The sequence below is a fragment of the Epinephelus moara genome, chromosome 13 (genome assembly GCF_006386435.1).
Source record: "Epinephelus moara isolate mb chromosome 13, YSFRI_EMoa_1.0, whole genome shotgun sequence".
Lineage (NCBI taxonomy): Eukaryota > Metazoa > Chordata > Actinopteri > Perciformes > Serranidae > Epinephelus > Epinephelus moara.
In genome coordinates, this window is record NC_065518.1 from 16,936,427 (window position 1) to 16,959,090 (window position 22,664).

At 41.5% G+C, this 22,664-nt stretch overlaps 1 protein-coding gene across 2 annotated transcripts; it reads right to left on the bottom strand.

Annotated features, from left to right (window-relative positions):
* Positions 1-1,801: 1,801 nt before the first annotated feature.
* On the bottom strand, positions 1,802-22,212 carry LOC126399516 (synaptic vesicle membrane protein VAT-1 homolog). 2 transcript variants are annotated; one of them, XM_050059535.1, is made up of 7 exons: positions 21,577-22,212; positions 9,027-9,234; positions 4,681-4,851; positions 4,471-4,560; positions 3,931-4,169; positions 2,506-2,663; positions 1,802-2,411 (listed from the first exon to the last, which is right to left on the bottom strand). In XM_050059535.1, exons 1-7 carry the CDS (start codon positions 21,961-21,963, stop codon positions 2,318-2,320), a joined length of 1,347 nt encoding a protein of 448 aa, XP_049915492.1. In that variant the 5' UTR covers positions 21,964-22,212; the 3' UTR covers positions 1,802-2,317. The 2 variants fall into 2 exon arrangements, with proteins under 2 accessions (XP_049915492.1, XP_049915491.1); XM_050059534.1 differs by having other exon boundaries at positions 1,802-2,663; positions 21,577-22,211.
* Between the last annotated feature and the right edge of the window lie 452 nt (positions 22,213-22,664).

Here is a 22,664-nt window from a genome sequence, read left to right on the forward strand (position 1 = left end):
GGTTCCAAGGACAGAAGGATGCTGTATGCTGTAAAGCCTTCTGAGGCAAATTGTGATTTGTAATACTGGACTTTATAAATAAAATTGAAATATTTTTATTCAAATATGCGCATTCTTTTACCTTGTTATTGGTCTGCAAACAGATCATGGCTCTGTCCAGCAGAGGCTCAGATGCAGCTGACGGACAGAGCCATGATCTGTTTGCAGACCAATAACAAGGTAAAAGAATGCGCATATTTGAATAAAAAATGTCAGTAAGCATCACATGATGTGTGTTTTTAATCTGGTCAAACGATTTTCAGTCAAAGTTAAAACAACAACGATATGATGGGTTAAAGGGATAGTGCACCCAAAAATGAAAATTCAGCCATTATCTACTCATCCATATGCCGATGGAGGCTCAGGTGAAGTTTTAGAGCCCTCACATCCCTTGCGGAATTCCCAGGGGAGGGGGGGTAGCAACACAACTGCACCTAATGCAGGCTGGGCGCCCCAGATTTAAACGTCCAAAAAACACATAATTGAAACCACAAAATATCTCCATACTGCTCGTCCGTAGTGATCCAAGTGTCCTGAAGCCCCGACATAAAAAGTTGTTTAGAAAAACATAATCTGAACTCTGTTTTTAGCCTCACTGTAGCCTGTAGCTCTGACTGCCTCTCTGTATACTGCACTCACGTGTGCGCGCAGACATGAAGGCGGTGCCCATGTCTCACGGTCTCGCGCAAGCGCACACACATGAGTGCGGTCCACAGAGAGGCAGTTAGAGCTACAGGCTACAGAGATATTTTGTGGTTTCAATTATGTGTTTTTTGGACGTTTTAATCTGGGGCGCCCAGCCTGCATTAGGTGCAGTTGTGCTGCTACCCACTCTCCCTTGGATCTCCGCAAGGGATGTGAGGACTCTAAAACTTCACCTGAGCCTCCATCGGCATATGGGTGAGTAGATAATGGCTGAATTTTCATTTTTGGGTGCACTATCCTTTTAAAGTGTGATTTGCAGTGCCTGTCCCATTGACGCCAATACAACTGACACCACAGTCTGGCTCCTCGAACACTGACACTGTGACTGTTGCTTCTTTTACAACACATTCTCATTCCGACCTCGTCACATATTGATGTTTGGTCATATCTCCAGATATGACGTGAAAGGTACCCTGGGTGTGTTGGTTTTTGATGTTCTGGGATGCCGTGTCAAGTTCTGCCTGTTACATACATTGTCTTCTTTCAAAATACACTTCCATTTTCACAGGAAATTTAACATTTACATATAGTCTCTTTCAAAATAAACGCACTACATCAGTACAACAACGCAAATTGATGCTTTTTTTTTCCTCCAACAACTAGCATACGTGGTTGGGTTTAGGCAACAAAAGCACGTGGTTGGGATTAGGATCTTACGGGACGCGAACACCGCTCTCCTGGATGAAAGTCGATGTTCTCCAAGAGCCATTAAACTATAACGGCAACCGGCAGCGTATCATGCCGACGTTAAAGGACAGCTTCTTTCGTCAGTGTCTGATGCCACACGTTAAAGGACAGCTTCTTTCGTCAGTGTCTGATGCCACAAGTCACTGCCCAAGTGCCAGATTACAACGACTTTGGAGTGAGACCAGGTTGTCTTTTATATTTTCCTTGCTTTGAATCTAATTGTTCTCCAACTGTTTTCATCATTCTGAAACCAGAACAAAATGAATGTTGAGGAGGACTAATTTTCTCTGCTGCCGCCTAAAAAGAGGCAAAAATTGTCTGTTGTTGCTGTTTTTAACACGTTTTTTTACATAACATAGGTCAGGGAGGAATTTGGGGCTTTTGAGAAAACATTCAGGGCTGGAGCTCCAGCAGCAGCACCCTGCTCTGCCTCTGCTTGCCAGTAATCATTTTATGGAAATGCCTCATTTTTAGACGACCTTTGCAGCACAATTAAGCATGTCACCGACTAAATACTTTCATAGTTCTCACTTTGAGCTGTTGCTTTATACTTCTTTAGTATTCTTCTTTATACTCATTTAAGATTTTTTTTTTAATGAAAAATCAAAGCTTCAGAGTCTGGCTTTTTATTCATATTTTTTTTACTCATGAGTCCTTGTATAGGACCATTTTTTTCGACCAAGTTTCATAGATACCGGCCCTGGTTTGTTGCTGTTGCTGAGCTGTTGTCATGGGGACCTAAAATTTAACATCCATCTGTAATCAGATTACATTATTCCTCACGTAATGTCACAGAGTACACTCAATTTTTATTTAAAAACACAAGTATTCCCAACACAGACACTACACTATAGACATATTGCACGACAAAATCTCCATAAACATTTTAAAATACTGACAAAGTCAAACATTTCATGTCATCTTGCTTTTCTTCTTCTTCTTTTTTTTTTTTTTTTTTTTCTTCTTCATTTTTTTTTGACAAGTGAACAATAGGGAACTCATTCAGGAAGTGCTTGAAAATATCATTCAAATAAACATCTTACTCAATCCTCGGCTTTTACTTCATCTGTGGTTTCTTCCTTCTGCTCGCTGACGGCAGCTTCAGTTTTTTCCACATTTTCTACCGGCTCAGGGTCGGACTTTGGCTTCTCTTCCTCTTTCTTCACTTCAGGAAGAAGGATGACTTTCCCAATGTTTTGGCGTTCGTGCATGCGCTTCATGGCATCAGTCACCTGGGAGTAGACAGAGCAGCAGAACGGATGTGAACAATAGGTTATTTTTTCCTCTTACTCTGGGGTTCAATTGTACACATGTAATTTGTGCTTTAGGAAAAATGTATTATTAAATTTTAGGTAATGCATTTTTTTTACTGTATTTTACTGTAAATGTATTTATTTAAAAAAAAAAAAAAAAAAAAAAGATAAAATAATAAAATTAATCCAAAAAAAAAAAAAAAAGATAAAATAAATAAAAAAATGTTATACCTTGGATTTAATGTATCAATAAATAAATCAAATCCACGAAAAACACCCCTGAATAAAACCAAAAAGAAAATCTCCTATAGAAAATATTAATGGAGCCAGTTTCGCAGTGACTAAATGAACGTGTTAATGACCCATCGGTGGAAACGAGTAGAAAAATTAATGACAACAATGGCCACAGTATCAACGCTATAGATCTCCACCATACGTAGTCTGTACTTCCTATTATTTCCTGCCTCGGCTATTGTCCGTTTCCTGCTTGCAAACACAAAGCCAGGATCGTCTCGCATCACTCTCCTGTCTATCCTTGAAGGCAGCCAGAGAAACTCGAAACGCAGAGACATCCCTGTAAGTAGTGGATGCCACGGCAACAATTTAGACCGTCACCTAGCAACGGTCCTTTAGTACAGACTCATCTGATGGGGGGACGGAGGTTTGCCACACATGAGTGATGGAAAAGAGGAAAACACCAGAAGGCTGTGACGCAGGAGAAGCTTCAGTGGGGCTCCTCGTGTGTGATGTACATTCATCTCATGTCTCTGAATAATCTGAGCCGAGAAAACATCAAGTACTTCTTTTTTTATTTAAACCTTTAAAGTGTTCGACATGTTGGGAAATATGCTTATTTGTTTTCTCTTTCTTTCTTTCTTTTCTCTTCCTTATGTATTACAATTTGAACATTCACATTCTGGTCAAAGTTCGTCGGTTTTAGCGTCAGAATGCTAAATTACCACCCCTGACGGAAGTTTCTGCATGATGATATCGCTACATATAAACCCCTTAGCCTGCCAAAAGTGCCTGACGTTGCTTTAAAATGATGACTGCAAAGCACAGATGTCTCATTTTGTTAGAAACCAGGTGCCCCGACTCCTGTCTCCTCGTGTCTCTTCCTTGCCTCCTCTGCTTGCATACAGGACTTAGATGTAAGGGAAGGAGGTGAGGAAAGGAATCAATGGAGTACAATCTGTGAAACAAGAAAAGCCTCCAGATTTCATACCTAAAGCGTGATCAAACTAACCTCCTCAAAATGAAAGCACGAGTCGATGCGAGGCTTGATCTTTCCCTGCCCGTAGAGCTCCAGCAGCTCAAACATCGTCCTGCTGATGAGCTGCTCGTCGCTGATGTAGCCCAGGTGGAAGCCGCAGACGGCCTTGTTGGACTGCATCAGTTTCAGCGTGGTGAGGGAGAGCTGGTTGTACCAGGTCTTCGCCACGGCCAACAGGTTCTTCTTCTGGCCCGTCACAGAATTGGCCACGCCTAGAATGAGGCACGACAAAACGGGATACATTAAAAACCACACACTTGGAAACTCACACAAAACAATCTAGACTGATAAACAGCTCTTCAAGTAAGAAGAAAAATATGATTTGATTTGGGGGTGAACCGTCCTTTCAAGAGACTTTTCACCTGTGTTAGCTTCCATTTAATTCTATTCATTTTTAAATGATACAAAACAGCATCCTTACAATTACTTAAAAAATAAGTTAAAACATAGATTAAATACAAATAAACTGAGTGAGATGCAAGTAATATGTTATTCTGTTAAAAAAAATCTTACCAAAGACTACAAGAGTGCCCAAAGGTTTCAACAAACTAAAGCCTTTCTGTGTGTCTGAACCTCCGAGTGGGTCGAGGACGATGTCCACTCCTGCGGAAACAAAAGACACAAAAATATTGTTAACATTAAATATATAAATATGCACCTTCCAGGGCAGGTAAGGTTTTGAACACTACAATGTGCAGTATGAGCAGTTGTGTGTTTTCTCACCCTTCGGGCTGACTTTGCGGATTTCCTCCATGTAGTCTTTGGTGCGGTAGTCGATGGGGTGGGTGACGCCGCCCTGGGCGATGGTCTCATGTTTGGAGGCTGACGCCGTGCCAAAGACGGTCACATCTGGCACAGTCTGACACAGCTGGGTGACAGCGATACCAACACCACCTACAGATGTGCAGACATTGTCCGTACAGTGGCTGTGAGTGCTTTTTCACTCATAATACCTACAGCAGGGACGTGTTGTTCAGTTCGGGCATTTGAAACTCATGCTGTGGAGCCGAACATTGTTCAAAAACCACAGAAGTTTATTTTAAATTCTGGAAGAGACCTGGAACTTTCAAAAGACATGAATCATGTGCAGCTGATTTGGGGAAAATTTCAATGTCATGATGAACAAAACAGTCATAAAAACATGGGTATGGGATTTTAAGGGGTTTAAATGTCATACATGTGAGGCAGATTTACCTTTAGCAGTGGTGGGATTTAGGTCAGATTCATTTCTAACAACTCCAGTAGCAACAGTGGCATTAATGATGCAATTTTAGGGTAGTTGAAACCCCGGAAGATCGAGGAACTGTGATAGCAAACGTTGCTTTCCAGTCTCTTGTTCCGTTAAACAGCGAAAGGTTTTTCACAACGACGGCTTCCTGGGTGTGCAGGCTCACCAGTAATCCCTCCTGCCCTCTCCTTCACCCTCGCCTCGTGTGGTCTGATTCATACAGGTCAGCTGACAGCCGCCCACACACTCAACACTGAAACGCAGCCTCTGAGAGCCCCCCTGTCTCTGATGCAGAAGCAGAGCACTGGACCGTGATGCTGGATGCTGACATTAACTGACCCGTACACTTGGACTCAAGAGCGGTTGACAAACACTGAGCTCTGTGAGTTACTGCTTCTTTAACATCTTTTAAACACACAATAAATAGTGTCAAACAAACAACAGCTTGAGATGGCGAAAATGGCACGAGGAGTTGTGACTCATTAAAAAGGCAACAGAGTCATTTGAGGTTATATGCAAAGCTCTAGTATATCGAATACATAGCAAAATGTTCCCATAAAGATGCTGCAGATATTGATTAAAAGAAGGTGATGACGAACAATCGTTCTTCTACCCGCCACCATCTGACGTGAATTTTAAAGGTGCAATCAGAGATTCTTGTCCATGATTCTTTTAGTCAGATTCAGCGATTGAGGAGATCCTCATGGTCTGTTTTGTGGGTGCACACCCTGGCTCTATAAATGGGAAACAAATAAAGTGGCTGGGAACGAGCTACACAACATTCTTCCAGCCAAACAGCACAAGGGGGCGTTAGCGCTCATGCACATGACAAGGGAAAGGCGGTGGATGTATAAAGAGAAAAGCAGAGGGAGCAGGGGGGACAATAAGCCACATTTTGTCACATGCTAACGTGTCAAGGAAGGAGAGATGGCTGAAAAACAGCAAAAGGGCAGAAAACCTCCTCCTCTTCCTCTGCTCTCTACTCTCCCTCTTCCACGTCCTCGCCCACGAGGAACAGAGCTACACCATGAAACATAAATAACATAGGAGATATTACCTTGCCAACATTCTTTCCCTTGCAATTACATGTACAATGTTACAAAAATACCTTCCACACATGCAACCCTGAACCTATCTAGACACTACCTGGAGGAGCTGTATGTGAGAACACAAATGTCTGAATCAGTTGGATTGGACATTAAACGGACTTCACCCTGCCAGCTCCCGAGTGCAAAGTCCGTGTAATGTCTGATTGAGCCGATGTGTGAATACAGCAGGTCATTGTCTGGAGAATTCACACAAGCAAGTGGGCGTGTTGATGTTTCTGTCATGAGACTGGCATGAAACCGAAACAATACAAACATCTAAGGGTGAAGAGTAAGGGTTGTTTACACGCAGACGGCAACAAAAATGTCTGGAGGGACGATGAGATTGGGTACTTCCGTAGGTAAGGGCCGTCGCCGAAATCTTCAGACAAACTGAAAGAGACTCGGCTGTTCGTGACCACATTACAAGCTGGCAATATCTTCCAGAAGAACTAGATATGCCACCTTGACACCTGCTTGGAGGTGTGTAAGAATATTTGGTTGGTCTGGATTCCCGATATCAACATTAGTAACATTTTATGGCACCAAAACTTGGTGGCAGTGCCCATCATTACCAGCATATTCAATAAAAACAATGGAGACCAAAATTGTTGTAAAGCTGAAAACACACTGGAAGGCGCACATCAAGAGCTGCCCCTAGCACACACTGGATGTGTCGCACTGCAGCTCGTCAACAGACAAAGTTATCACCACTTTCACTGAAAGATCTGTACTTCCTCCACCTATGCATTAGCTTACAACCATGTGTAGAGATCCTCTAATTAAATCTCACCCGAACTGCCGATCTCCAGAGCTATGAGTCACCAGGCAATATCTTTTAGGCTACTGTCTTTATAATGAAAGGACTGTGGGTCGTTAAGCTCGAGATATTTCTCGACCTCAATGAGTCTCTCCTCATCCATTCTTTGCCACACACAAAACACAGCAACAGTGACAGAGTCCTCTTTATACATCAATGGTGAGGAGAGGAGTCGAGCTGCTGTAGGAGCAGAGAAAAGGAGCTGCTGTGGGAGCTGGTATGTACAAGCAGAGAGCGAGTGGGAGAAAAATGCATGTAATTCCAGGGGGCGGCGAGGCTGGAAATAGGACAGTGGTGTGGGGTGCTGCAGGGCAGTGCGTCCAGGAGCACCAATATACATCTAGCCGCCACTGTTGTACTTTGAAAATAATAAGGGGATATTTTTTGGCCTTAAGCTAGGACTGGAACACTCAGTTTTTATGGTGAAATACTCCTGACAATATTTGATGAGCTTGAAAGGGTATCAAATAAGTGCAGGCATTAGTAAATTAATGGTTTTAAATATTGTCTAAAGCCTTTTTTTTTATGAATGTGGTTTGTTTCGCAGCGTACGAGAAAATTGATGTAAGAAAACATTGATGAACGTTCGATTTGTGTGTAATAAAATAGATAAAAGACGGATAAAAACTATACACACAACAGATTTACTGTACAAAAACTCACTGTAAAAGTATGTTTTGAGGAGTATTATCAACGAAGACGAAGAGTTTGCTAACCTAAGATACAGTACACGTCCGAGAATTTGAGGGGGTGGAGCTTCTGAAGGAGCACTAACGGGTGGGGTGTATTGGTTTGGTGTTGAGTGTTTTCCAGACTTACAGACTCTACCTTTAAATGCGGAGAAATGATGCTTATCTTTTATAACTAGTGACTACAAAGCAGGCTTTTAATTTGAAATATGTATCTCTAATTTATCTATGCACACAACTTCGGACATACACTGTCAAAATTCCCCAAACTGCCATAATTAAACCACAGAAGTGCACACTAGGTTTCTTGAAGATGTTTTATTCATTGCCAGTTTCATGATTGTCACACCCTCAAGTCAGAATGATCAGAGGGTGTGTCTCTACTGCTACGGTTAAAATATTACTTCACATAATACAGAGCACAATATATATAAAGTGTAGGACAATATAGGACAGGTAATGTATGAGCAATCAGGAATGTATTCAGATTGTTAGCTTAAATTAGAATGTGGCCAACCTGGAGCCACTGTGTGTGTGTTTTTTTATGTGCTGAAATTTTAACAACAGCAGCAGTTGATGAAACAATCCCACTACAAGGTTCATTTAGTAGCTGATCTGGAGCTTTCAATCATATCACATGACAGCTGTCATTTATAGTAGAGGTCCAACTTTATTGTTTTTTTTTTCCATCCTACTGTGATTGAAAGAATACTACTACGACACATTAGTCATTTAAACACACAATTCTCTGCAGGAAATGAAACGTTTTTGCTTGTTTCAGTTTTGGAGCCCAATTTTTCAAATGTCAGGTGTTACCAAAGCAACCGTGCCTGATAATGATCCTGTTTTCCATTTTATGAATAAGCTGTTATGAGACAATAACACACACACACACACACACACTATGTCTTCCCCCCTTGACCCACGGTCCCTCGGCTGATCATTTTCAGCACAGAAATGTGACTGCATTCAGAGAAGTGATTAGTGGCCTGGAGTGAACGAGGTGTGTGACTCTTCACAGGTTTCCGCGGAGACTGGGGGGACGTTTGTTTGAAATCATGGGGGATAGACTGTCCAACCATGTAACACAATGGAGACCACTGATTAGGTTTGAGTTGTAAATCAATCCTGTCTAAAATCACATTTTTGGTTACTCTATCATCTATAATGTTTTTGCTGTTTTTACTGGCTTTTTCAATTCGACGCTCCCCGCGTTATGTGTTCACTGTCGTCAGTGTGTGTCTTACCTGCTGCCATGTGTACGAGCACACTCTTGCCCGGCCTCAGGTTGGCCATCTCAAACAGCATTATGTGGGCAGTTATGTAGTTAACGGGGAGAGCAGCACCTTCCTCAAAGCTCATCTGCTCCGGCATGGGGAAGGTATGGTTGGCGGACACAACAACCACTTCCTGCCACATGCCGCTGCGGGTTAATACGATGACTCGATCCCCCACCTGAAAGAGGGCAGAGGAGGAGAAGGTGATGATGATGGTAATGGTGAGTGTCCTGACTGTGTGAGTGAGACTCATGTGTGAATATGAGGAGTAACTGCCTCTTCCATGTGCTCAATTTCTCGTGTCACCACCACTTTGCTCGTGTCTATGTTGCTGTCAAATGGCAAATTGAGGTCAAGCAGGCAGGAAATCATCTGATGTGTCTTTGTCGTTGAACGACACGAGGGCAAGTTATTACACCACTGCTGTGTTCTGTCAACATGCACATTCATCCTCACAAAGCAATGACTTTCAGAGTCACCTTGTGATATGTGGCAAGTAACTGAACTCAAATTCTTTGAAAAGTTTAATGGGTTCATTAAGACCACATCTGAACAACTGAAATTAAGGCTGCGACTAATGATTATTTTTATTATCCATTAATATTCTCTTTTCTTTTTTACACTTTCTTTATGAAATTTTCACAAAATATAAACAATACACAACTCTACATCAATAAACCAAATAAAAAATACATTATAAAATAAATTCATAGAAATAAATAAAGAAAAATACATAAAGACAAATCAAAAAATATGTAAAAAAATAAATATGTTTTTCTTAGAACTCCACCCTACCTTACAGTCAACATAATTAATATTTTCTTGAGTGATTAATTGTTTGGCCTATAAAATACAATGATAGTTACGATGGACAGCATGACAGCTCCCTTAAAGTCATGCCAAAACATCTCCATCGCCCCCTGGCGGCTGGCTGCAGTACAGGTCATAAACCCCACCAGCTCCATGTTAGCTGCTGGGACCCGGGCCAAAAAAACGATCAAAGTAGGCCTACATGTCAAAAAATGTTTTCCCAAAGATAGTTTCTGTCATTTTAGGCAGTTCTTATCACACTGATGAATGTTCAGTTCAGTTGTTCATTTTTCTGAAAGGTTGCCTTGGCGGCTACGAACGAGCTCTCACCCGACCTAGTTGGTGCAAAGTGCAGAGCGGCCAAGACTGACATTAGCTAAGCAATGGCCACCATGTTTTTTCAGTTATGCCGTCCCTGTTACTAGCCCTAAACGCTGAATGAGCTGTGCTACTAGCTAGCTCTTACCCAACCTGGGTGGTGTAAAGTGCAGAGCAGCCAAGGCTAACGTTAGCAAACCAATGGCCATCATGTTTTCTCAGCTATGCCATCCCGGTTGCCAGCCATAAATGCCAAATGAGCTGTGCTACTAGCTAGCTCTCACCCGACCTGTGTGGTGCAAAGTGCAGAGCGGCCAAGGCTAACGTTAGCTAACCAGTGGAGACTGGAGATCGGCCATGGGTACTTTGTTTCCGCATATTAACACAGCTAGCTGGCTGTTTGTCAGCAAAGCCAAAATAGAATAAAATAAAAGGTCAGACATTTATGACACAAAACATTTAAATTTCACCACCTCTAAATGAATAGTGCTTTGAAATACGATGCTGTAGCCAACTGAGTGCTGGACTAAAAGGAGAGGCCTCTTATATTTCATGTCATCGTGCATATTTTTTCCAAAAAAAACCCAAAAACAGTCAGTTACCGTTTAATGGGTGTCGGCCTATTGGAAGCAAAATTAACTGGCATCCCTATTCTATGCTATAAAAACAGATTGTGATGTCATGATTGATAGCTGTGTGTGTCAATTTGTGCGCTGGCAATCAACAGCGCTGCTGGTGATTGGGTCAGGCAAGTGTATGGAGGGAACCCAATACTGCAGCTCCACTCTCCAAATGCTACTGCGTAGACTCTGGCTCCAAATGACATCACAAGTGCAAGATGGCAGCGCCAATGTCTTGGATATTTTGGCTTCATTTTTGAACACTAGTGAGAGGTGGAGACGTGTCGTCTATCTTTATGTACAGTCTCTAATAAAATAGTCAAAATTGTGCCCAAGGTGGCGTCTTCAAATTGTGTGATCTGACCAATATTTTAGAATATATATGATTTATTGTCATATTTGACACAGGAAAGCAGAAAATCATCACATTTAAGAAGCAAAAGTTTTGTAGTTTTGCTTTAAAAACGACAAAAACTGTTATTGAAAAAATGCTAATTAATTTTCCTTTAATTGACTGATTGTTCCAGTTCAGTTGAGTTTACATATGTTTTAAACAGGATAACACCAAACCTGCTGCATGTACCTGAGCTATTTGTGTTCAAATGACTTCAGATAAGGGGGCTTATGGGAAATGTAGTTCCTGTTCTGTGTGCTGCTCTCTTCCACAAGGACATGCTATTATAAAAGCATCACTGGGGTTGCGAAAGTTGCCAAAAAAGTGAAGGCTCAGGAAAGAAGTCTGATTGTGAACGTTGCACTGCTTCCTGTAAAAACAGCCTCAAGACTGCTGAGCAACACCCACTTCCCGCTGCACACAAACGCATCACAATAGACAGATCACACACGCACACAAATATTTACACACACATGCACAGACAAAAACAGACATTCACACATAAACACATTTTGCATATGTCTGTTGCAGTGAGATAAGTCCAACAGCTCCAGTTTTTAGGCTTTGACTTCCACCTCAGATGACTCAGATGCTCCTTTGTGGGGTTGATTAAGTTTCTCAACCTCTGGTCTTATGAAACAGTTTTTAACAGCCGCTGGATGACCTCAAAAATGCATGATAGTCATTTTAAAAAGGGCTGAGCTCAGTTCCTGGAACGCTGACATGGACTGAGGTAACTCAAGTGATGTTTGAAGTAGGACAATGAAGTTTGAGTGGAAACCTGCTGTTTATTTTAATCAGTCACAGCAAAGTCAGTAAGACTGTACAGTTTTCCTGCTATTTATATCAATGCATGAAAATATAAACACAGTTTGAGACATGTCACTTCTTGATGCCTCTTTTATGCACAAATGTAATTATCACTGTCAAACTAGACAAACTCTTCCCAACAGCAGACAAAGTAAAAGCATCAATATGGTGCTTTCTTTGTTTAACAAAACTTAAAGTGGAAATAGACAAGTTTTACAATATTGACTGCACAATGTAACGTCTATAAAATAATGACACCATCAGCATTCAGATTGGTTCTCTATAAGCAAGAAATGGTAGGCTGTGAAACAACAGAGGTAGCTAAGGACACTGTGGTAGTTGCTTGGCTCTGTGACAGCAGCGCAACAATAATAACACTTGGAAACATTAGGGGGGAAATGTTGACAAGTTGTCTGTTTCCATTTTCACCATACAGAGGGACAGTGGTGGAAGACTTACTCAGATTTTTACTCAAGTTAAATACCAGTACCACAATGTAAAAAAACTGTTAGTCAAAGGTCTCTATTCGGAATCCTACTTAAGTAAAAGTAAGGTAACGAATCATCAACAAAATATACCTAAGTACTTGTTCAGAAGAAAAATGTCCACTGTAACTGATCGATCGTTATAGATTACATCACTAGATTGCAAATATTGATGCAAGTTCAAGGGTTCCTCATAGGGGTTCAGGCCCATCAAAGGGTCAGAAGGGGTCATGAGATCATTAATGTGGTTGGACTGAAGAACAGTTTTGCTGCACAATTTTCTGTTTTCTTTTCTTATTTCTTATCTTTTGGACTTTTCTCGAATCTTAACGCCCCATAACCTCCAAAGCATTTTTTCCAGCTGAAACCGCCAGGCGCTCCTCAGGAAACACCCAGCTGGGAGCGCCTGAGAGCGCTTTGGAGGCGCAGTGTTTTTATCAGCTGAGACGCTTTGGTTGTGTCTGGTTGCTAAGATATGGAATGTCTGTGAAAGCAAAAATGTCAGCGCAAGGTAAAGTACTTGCTCTGGATGAAGGGAAGGCTGAAGCACGTAGGGAGAGAGGTCGCAATATGTCACAATATATTCTATCACAATACCCAGCATATCCTGACATATTTCAAATCGCAATAACATTGTATTGTGTCTCAAATATCATGATAATATAGCGTGGATCCTCTGGTGATTCCCACACCTCAAATATATACACACAGTATATTAACACATTTCAATGTCTCCTCCATTGTTGCTGTTGTTCAGCAGTTCTATCTGTAAGATGTGCTGGTTGGTCTTTGTGGTATTTGTCGCTCCTCCACTGTGATTGGGTAAACAGGTGGGTAAAAAGTGACAGTGACGAGCTCAGTGTTACCCAAGGTTAATCTGGTCATCTTGGCACTCAGCGTAGCTTCAATACGCAGCACTCCCATCACAAAGAATTAAAAAAATATGCTGGCCTCAGGAAAAAAAACGCTTTGGTGGACACGCCCCTGACTGACAATTTTACTTCTTTGTGCCTCAAATTGTTGGTTAAATGTAACCATATGAGAACCACGTGCCTTTCATAGACATCTGAAAGTTGACTGGGGCCCCAACAATCTCTGAACTCATCAGCTATCAGTTTGACGATGATATAACCACTGGGGACAACAGCCAATATTTCGGGGGTTCCGCTGTAGCCAATGAATATCTGGGCGAAGACTTCCTCTTCTGTGTGCTGCTCATTGTTTACAGTTAGATTAACAACCTGATACAGGTCCTGACAATGTTTCGGCTAATCTCTATCAACAGATATTTGCATATGAATGCAGATAAGATCAGGCGTTGTCCAAAATTGCATCTGGGCCAATGTGTTCCGCCTCTTTCGCTCACACGTTTAGCTGCAGGCAACCAAAGCCCACTGAAAAGCCCTCAATTAATATTTTTGTGTCTTATTTACTGTATGTATTTTTAGTCTGAGATTGACGTTTTGATAACAATCACCGTGCACACGGATCCGCTGCAGTATACATGCCAGGCCAGTAGTTGGCTGTGTGACGCTTACGCTTCCTTCTACAGAGCGCCGATGTATAAACAAACAAAATGGCAACCACGCGAATGTTTGTCTGGACGGACGACGAGGTGTAGTTGCTACAGTAAATCTACACTATGATGGGGAAGCGTTGATAAATTCAAGAGGGTGTCCGCCATTGTTGTGATGGTCAAGTTTCTTGCGCATGCCTAGTGACTGGAACCTTGTCTCATTGCCTACAGACTCTGCATACAAATGTAGATATTTGTTTATAGATATCAGACATTTTTTGTTGGGGTACACAAGCCAAAAAAGCTGGTTTAATCTTTAACAATGCATATTTATATGATAAATGTTTTAGGTAAAATCTCCATCTGCTAAGTCAAAAGTAGCTACAGCTGCCATATAAAAGGAGCAAGTAGAAGATGGAAAAACATAAAGAACAAGTACCTCAGTAAATCTAATCAGTTATTTTCCAACACTGCAGATTGATTATTTAAAACAGGCCTATATTAATTCTAAAACATTAAAGACATCTGCTTTAAATTGACCAGATAGCGTGCACTGCCCTGAGCTGAATACTGAACACACTGCGACACATCCTCTGATCACACAACATTAAGTTGATTAAACAGTTTATCCGCAGAAAGAGAGATGATGACTTTCTTTCAGTTAAACACAGAAATCCCTGCTCCAGACTTCCAAATATTAATCAAGTTATGAGGCATAATCATCGACCATCAATTCATTTTATCCAGAGACATCTGTGACGATGTAGTGCTGGATCTGGAGTCAGGAAGCTATAATGGGATCCTACATCACACATCTGCTCTGACTGCTTTCCAAGCGTCTCATGAAGCAGCCACACCCTCCCGTCCTCATATGGAGAAGCCTTGCTGCTCGAGCCCGGCTACAACAGGATCAGCCTCTCTCTGTAAACACTTCGGCTTCCCTTAATGTGATTGTCTGCTGCTCTGCGCGCCAATGTGTCACACTGCAGTCCCACCCAGAGTCTCACACCAACCGAACCCACCATCTTGACTCTGAACCTAGACGTGTCTACTTTCCATTTTCCTCCCAGTGCTCATACATTTTAAACCTAACCTAGTTGGGATCCTTAATATCCCACCACTTCCTGAACTGCTGCATCTGGTGTTTTGTGGTGTCTGGTGTTTTTCTGCTTCCTTTCAAAAAAGTTTTTTTTCTTGGAGACACACCAGTCGCTCTATAGGATTCCTGCTCTTTAAAACAGAGAGGATAGAGGGAGGAATGAGGGGAGTGGGAGTGTAATGAATGGAGGAGGAAGAGGAGGGAAATTCCATACTGACACAGAGGGATATGGAGGAGCTTTGTTAATATAAAACACACTTCAAACTCAACAATAGCCTATAAAACTCTAACAGTCTAGAAAAGACCTGTCCGACTGAAAGAAGAGTGACCTCAGTGTATCTTATTTATCTTCATATTGACAGGTGAGCAGTAAAACATTCTACTTGAAAGAAGTCAACAACTGACTGAAGCAAAATTGGGTGGTGGTGCATGAATGGATGCACACAATCTCGAAACTCATTGATTATTGGTTTGACGACCATAAGTCTTTGGGGGCAACGGCCAATGTAGATATCCCCGCAACGATTTCCTCTTCAGTGCACCGGTCACTCTGGCTAATCTCCATGGAAGCATAGAGAGACCTGGATACAGCGTTGAAGGTGGGGCCCTGTTGATTCCTTTGACGGTTGCTCAGTGTTGTATGAAGCCAAAAAGTTTGACTTCCCAGGTGTAAAATTACCCAGATCATCCACATTATGGGACACATAGAGCAGGTGCACCAGAGACCTTTGCCGGCCAAGGGGCTAACTTCTAGTTTAGCCCTCCGCTAACTTCAATGGAGATAAAATTACTCAGTGTTGCGGATCTTTAGGGCTGTACCAGTCAAATCAGATTGTTTTTTTCCATATAAAGTTTTAAAGTTTAAACAGGGTTCAGTGTGACAGCAGCATTCAGGCGATATTGTAAACAAGCTAACTGCGCTACTGACCGGTCGGAAATGTGCTACAACATTTTTTGACGACACTAGATATCAAACAAAAGCCAGAAACTGTGTCGTATTAAGTTGCTGCGAGCTGCAAATTCACTTCCAAGCAGAAGAAAGAAGATAATGTTGTCTTGGAACCTTACGGTGTAAAACCTCTCTTCCTTTGTGCAGCTGCCTGTTTGTATGCAAAGAGTAGCGTGAAAGTTGAGAGTGCTCACTCCGCAGCAAAATATGGGAACCCAAACATCCCCAGAAGTACACTGCATAACACACTGACGAGACTGCCCGACTCGAAGCAATCTCAGTTGCCTGAAGGGTCTCCGACTGATGATTCGAATCTCCGACTTTCGGGAGCATCCTTACGGATCTTCCAGACTTTCACAATGTTATCAGTAAGGTTGAGTACGGTTCACATCTGAACCAGTATCAGTGCCAGTTCCAGTCCCAGTAATTTGGTACCTCTAACCAATAGTAACTTTTTTTCAGTACTTTACTTTGTCTGTATTAGCACAAATCACATTTTCAAGCTAATCTTCTGTCTCTATCTGTCTGCTTGTGAGTGTGTGTGCCCGTCTAGCAGTGATACTTGGCTGTTACTAAATGAATATGGAAAAGAAAATAGACCAGATGTTGAAACAATCATGGCAGTCATAGCTTTGGCTTGCTGGGAAGCCACTGGAGAGGCTGCAGAACTCCATGACTGATTTTCCAGTTTTGGGGTGCTTCACAGCTTTTCTGCCTCTTGTCTAAACCTGGCGTTCTCACACAGATGTGGTCTCAGGTACCGACATTCGGCACCAATGAATTTAATGTAAATCGGTACTTGGTAGTACTGAGATAATTTGGTCGAAACCCTTAAAAGTACAGAGTTCGATAGTCTAGTTATCAGTCCGAATGGATCAAATCGTGGCAGTGATACGAGTCATTTTGTATCAAGTATCTTCTTATTTACAGATGTCTTTTTCACAATGTAAGTCTATTGGAAAAGTCTTTGTTGGCCCAATGGCATCATGTGACGAACCCGAAAGTCATAGTTCTATGATTTGGCCATGTGCTGTTCCAGGGGGCTTGCTCATCTCCATGAACAGATATCTGAATATAAATGCTTATTATTTTGTTTTAAATAAGCTGATACAAAGCTAAATTGTTGTCACACATTGGCCGATGGGTTCTGAGATCGCATTTCGGCCAATGTGTTTCGCCTCTCCATACGTACTATTCACCTGCCATTAAAACAGGATTTCTAGTCCAACTGGGCAGACTAGAAACAGAAACCAGAACACTTCTGATACCGAAGTCTTGGACCACTGCCTACAGATTCTGCACACGTATCAGATATCGGTTTATAGATTAGGATGCACAAAGCCCAAGATTGTGCCTGTCATGTATTAACAGAGCTAAGCAACTGATTTTGTGGGACACTATAAACTCAACGATCTTCGCAAAATGGAAGTCCTTTAACAAGACTTACAGCTGCACTGACGGTACTTCAAAAAATACAGTCAATACGTCATTTACAGCAGCTACCATTGGATCTGGAGGAGGAGGCACAACTTGGGAAACTAGATTATAGTTTTTTATCATGCAACAGACAATATTTTTCATCTTGATGGTTAGAAGAGTCTTTGAGGACACTCTGATGTTAATACACGACACAAACTGGAGCTAGGATGCACAATGATTAACTGTGCAAAGCTCCCTGAATGTTCCACTCCTCTTGCAAACATTAGCCAGGACAGTATATCACAGTTTAACATATCCAGATCCTAAACCAAAATCGTCTCCAGTTTATGAAAGGATGATGTATTTTTTGGAAGAAAATGAGAGGACAAAAATCATCGGAGTTCCTCTGAGAGTTCTGCATGGGAGTCATCTGTTACTGAGATTTACACACACAACAAATGACGCAGCTCTGATGAACCCAATGACACAGCTGAAAAGTCCTGTTGCTCATCCAAATATGAGTGTTTTGCATCTTCCATATGTATGAGTGTACGCATAAGAGACTCAATACTCTGCTGCTTTGATTTATTGTACCAGTGTGAGTAAATAAATCTGAGCCTCTAAGTGAAGACTGCAGAGTTTTTGCAAAAGCTATGACATGAAGTCACGGAGGCTGCTTGCAATGAGTCACTCTGGTTTCATCCTCTATATGTTGTTGTACAAATAAACCCAGAGACCTCTTGATGCTTTGATATCAGCTTTGCAGTATCTCAAGAAAATGTGCTTTAACCACAGAGAATCAGGTGCCTGTATGCTGCACACAGAGCAGCCTGCAGCTGACTGGATTAAAAGGACACATATAAATATTCTGTACCCTTTTATCAGACACTTGATAAATTAAAACTCCATAAAAGTCGACCTTTGGAAAGCTTTTATCAAGGGGAAGGTAAATGTACTCTAGTGCCGGGAAGAAGAATGTAAACACACTTCAAGGTCACGCTGTAAATCAGACACTGGAACTATTCATAATGCCACAATGTTACATTTTGCTGCAAGAAAGCCTCTTTCCACCCTGCTTTTTAAAATGGAGACCACATCACATTAATGGATCAGACTGATGAGGATGGGTTCTGCTTTTTCACTCTGCTTACACAATGAAGATGCTTTAAAGGTCCAGTGTGCAGGAAATTGGGGGGATATATTTGCAGAAATGGAATATAATATAATAAGTATGTTTTCCTTAGTCTATAATCACCCTTAAATAAAAGACTGTTGTGTTTTCATTACTTTGGAATGAGCCATTTCTACATAGCGGGTCCTCATCCATGGAGATCTTCATGTTGCACCGCCATGTTTCTACAGTAGCCCAGAACAGACAAACCAAACACTGTCTCTAGATAAGGCCATTCAGATTCTCAAGTCAGCCATAATTGTAAGAAGCTCTCCACAATGAGAAGCATTGGAAAAACACTGATTTTGTACGTTTACTGGTTTGAACCACCTGGTCTGTTTGTTTTGGAGAGGAGAAGACCTCTGCAGATAATTCAGCTCCTGGTAAAAACCTCCTGAACATCTGGATCTTTGCTTGCTTTGATCCGAATCAGGGACTAATTTTGTTACAGAGTTGCATAATTGCCTAGAGTTGGTTCGTGTTCTCACGGCAGCATTTACAAGAGGACCAGATCAAATGCCTTGTGTGAGAAAGCTGCTCTTGATTGGTCAGAATTTCCATGTGGGAAAAATCCAGGAAGTAAAGCAAACGTTGAAGAAGAGTACACTTGCAAGATAAATGTGACACTTTCTAATGTCACAATGGAGGGACAACTACGCAGGTTGATTTTAGCGCTGCTCATCGTGGACTATATTGCTGTCATTGTTCATTTTAGTCAAACCATACAGTTTGAAAACGAGGCGCGGCTCCAACTAGAAAACAATGTTTTGATGCATTGGATGTGCTGAATGTGCATATTAAGGCAGTACAGGAGGAGGTGCACATTAATAATCCTCCAGGACTGTAACATGCTCATGTTTAACCCAAACAATGTGTCATGTGACTGCAGTTGGTTCGGATCGAGGTCGGAACACGTTCTCACCACAAACGAACCGCACCAGAGTTCATTTGTAACCAGACCAAGACCACCTCTTCAAGAAGGTCTCGGTCCGGTTGTTTTGGTGCACACCTGAGTGTGATTGGTGTTCACACCTGCCCAATGAACTTTACTTAGAGGGCAAATGACCTTAAGTTCAATTGGACCTAACTAAACAGGGTAGGTGTGAAAGCACCAAGTTATCAAAGACAAAAGGTGAGCACACATTAGCAGGTGCTGGGCTAGCGGCCAGCCAAACAGTGTAGGAGAAACACTGATTTTTAACGTGAAATTGCTTTATTCAGTGTTTTTATTGGTTTAAATCAGGTCTGTTTGTTCTGGAGAGGTACAGATCTCTGCGGATACTTCAGCTCCTGGTAAAAACCTCCTGAAAAATGAACACTGAGGCAATTTTAACCAGGAGTTCAAATGGGAGAAGTTTCAGCCTGTTGCAATTGGCAATCCTCACCACTAGATGGCACTAAATCCCACACACTGCTACTTTAAGGCTGTTTGTACCAATAGATGGCATCATTATATATTGATGAAACAGCTGATTAAATGTTTGGTCAATAGACAGAGAATTATCAGGAACTATTCTGATAATCAATCAGATGGCAAAAAATGGCATTTATTGGTTCCAGCCTCTAAATCATGAGATTTAACTGCTTGTCAGTGTTTCATCATTATTTGGACTGTTGGCCTGACAAAACAATTTGAAGACATCCTCTTGGAGTTTAGGTTATTGTGACAGCTGTTTATACACTATTGTCAGACTAGTGATGAAGAGAATGATTAATAATTAATTGCTATGATTAATCAGTAGCAAAAATATTGAATAATTCTGGCCATTTTTGGGGATCTGAAAAGCCTATAATCTAAACTACTGCTGGGCAATATGAAGAAAATTGAATATCACAATATATTTTATCAAATACCTCGATATCAATGTTGCGATAATATTGTAGGCACTTTCACAAAATACTTACACAGCAAGATGTTTGATTTATAATCATCAGTAATGTGGATATAATGAGTCAGTGGATAGAGGCAAGTAATAAAACAGCTGGAACAGTCTGTCAGTTCAGACAGCCACATCATTTCACTGTAATGCAGCCTTAAAACCAGGAAGACCACACTTACAAGATGGTATCTACTGTAGTCGCGCAGCTATTGATAACACTTGCCCAGCCCTATTTTTTTCACTGTGACACTAGTAAGAAGAGGAACTTATTCATAGACAGAATACTCAGTGAAGTGATGGGCGTGGTTTCTGCCATCTAAAGGCCAACAGTTTGCAGGTTTTCTTGATTCCTGTGGGCCAGAACTGGCCAGCCAAAGGGTCCAATCTGATACCACTACATGACTAGACCAAGATGTGCCAGTTTGCAGGAGCAAGTTATACAATGCCGACTTCATGTAAAATCTGATTCAGAGGCTCTCTGATATATCAATGAATACTTACTGTGACCATGTTTAAAGATACTGAACACTGTGCAAAATATTGTCAATCAGCAGCTTCAGTTCTAAAGAGTCTGTATCAGGAGATGTGTGGATAAATGCACATGTAATGACAGTCAGATGTAGACTGACTCATCTGTTTTGCAAAAGGATGAAGGTCTACAGACTGTATTTGCAGTTCTTTACACACAAAAAAGGGAAATATTGGAGCTGATGGTACTTAAAGGTTATTGTGCAATGGTTTTATTGGTCCATCCCATCTGAGGTTAAATTGGGCTGTATGTGGCCCTGGACTAAAATGAGTCTGACACCCCTGGTCTACAACTTTCACCAAAGAAATTGGAAAACTAAAGTGGAAAAATCAGATTTAGTGTTACTTCAGTGTCACTGGGAACCAGCAGGATGCAGATTTTCAGTCCAGAAACACTCCAGTAAACTCTGCTTTAAACCCAAACTACACCCTGAGCAGCTCCTCGGCACATGACTGGGTATGTCCGTGGGTTCAGTGGCATGCTGTGGGTGTGAGTGCACTCTCAGCAGGCCTCCACTCACCTTCCTGTCCTTCACATCCTCCCCGACTGCCTCAATGACCCCGGAGCCCTCCATTCCCATCGTGCAGGGCGGGGCGGGCAGCGGCTCGTACAGCCCCTGTTTGCCCATCAGCTCGGCGAAGTTGAGCCCGCACGCCTTGACGCGCACCAGGACCTCTCCTGCCGCCAGCTGCGGCTGCTTCTGCGTCTTCACCTGCAGCTTGACTTTATCATAACCCCCGAACCCGGTCAGCACCAGAGCCCGGTAAGAGAGGGGCTTCTCCACGGCTGCTGCAGGGGTGCTCCCGGGCTCCTGCGGCGGAGGGTCGTCGGGTTTCTGCTCCTGCTGCTCCTGCTGCTGATGCTGCTCAGGTTGTTCCTGCTGAGTTGGAGCTTCTTCACCAGACATGATGACAATCACTTGTTAGGAGCGTCCTGCAGGGTTCAGTCCAGATCAGTAGTTCAGCCTGTTTGGGCGTTTCTTTAGAAAATTAAAGACTCAAAGAAAAATGAAACAGTTTGATTTAATGTAAATATTTCTGCTGTAAACTGACATGAAACACTCCCTCACTACAGATACACGTATCGTTTGTAAAATGAGATTATTGCTGCGTGGTTTCCTGTGTGTGTGCGCTCCGCTCAACAAGTGACCGACGTCAAGACGGCACGTGTAAAACAGTATTTCCGGTTATGATTTTCACAATAAAAGACTTCCTGTGACTCAAAGGCAATTTGAAAAACAAACTTTGAACAAAAGAAAAAATAAGATGTATTTCAAATTGTATTTTGTATCACCAAAAAACTCTTGAAAAAAAAACTTTAAACAAAAAATAAAATTGAATTTATTTCAATTTGTACTACCTAAAAAGTATTGAAAAAACTTTGTACAAAAAATAAAATAAAATGTACTTAAAATTGCATTTTGTATTACAAATAAAAAACGCTTAAAAAAAACATTTAATTATTTTTATTTTCATTTCAACTTGTAGGCTACTTTATACTACCTAAAAAAGCATTTAAACAAAACAAAAAATCTTGGAGAGACATCTCACCAATTTAAAAAAAAAAGAAAAAAAAAAGAGTAAAATAAGATTTACTTTTTATGAAAAT

Bases quoted from the DNA above. Each gene is read 5' to 3' on its own strand.
- LOC126399516 (XM_050059535.1), bottom strand. From the start codon at position 21,963: ATGTCTGGTGAAGAAGCTCCAACTCAGCAGGAACAACCTGAGCAGCAT. The intron at 4,852-9,026 runs GTAAGACACACA...GCACATCTGTAG, and splicing joins GCTCGTACACATGGCAGCAG to GTGGTGTTGGTATCGCTGTC. The intron at 4,170-4,470 runs GTAAGATTTTTT...GCCTCATTCTAG, and splicing joins GGGCACTCTTGTAGTCTTTG to GCGTGGCCAATTCTGTGACG.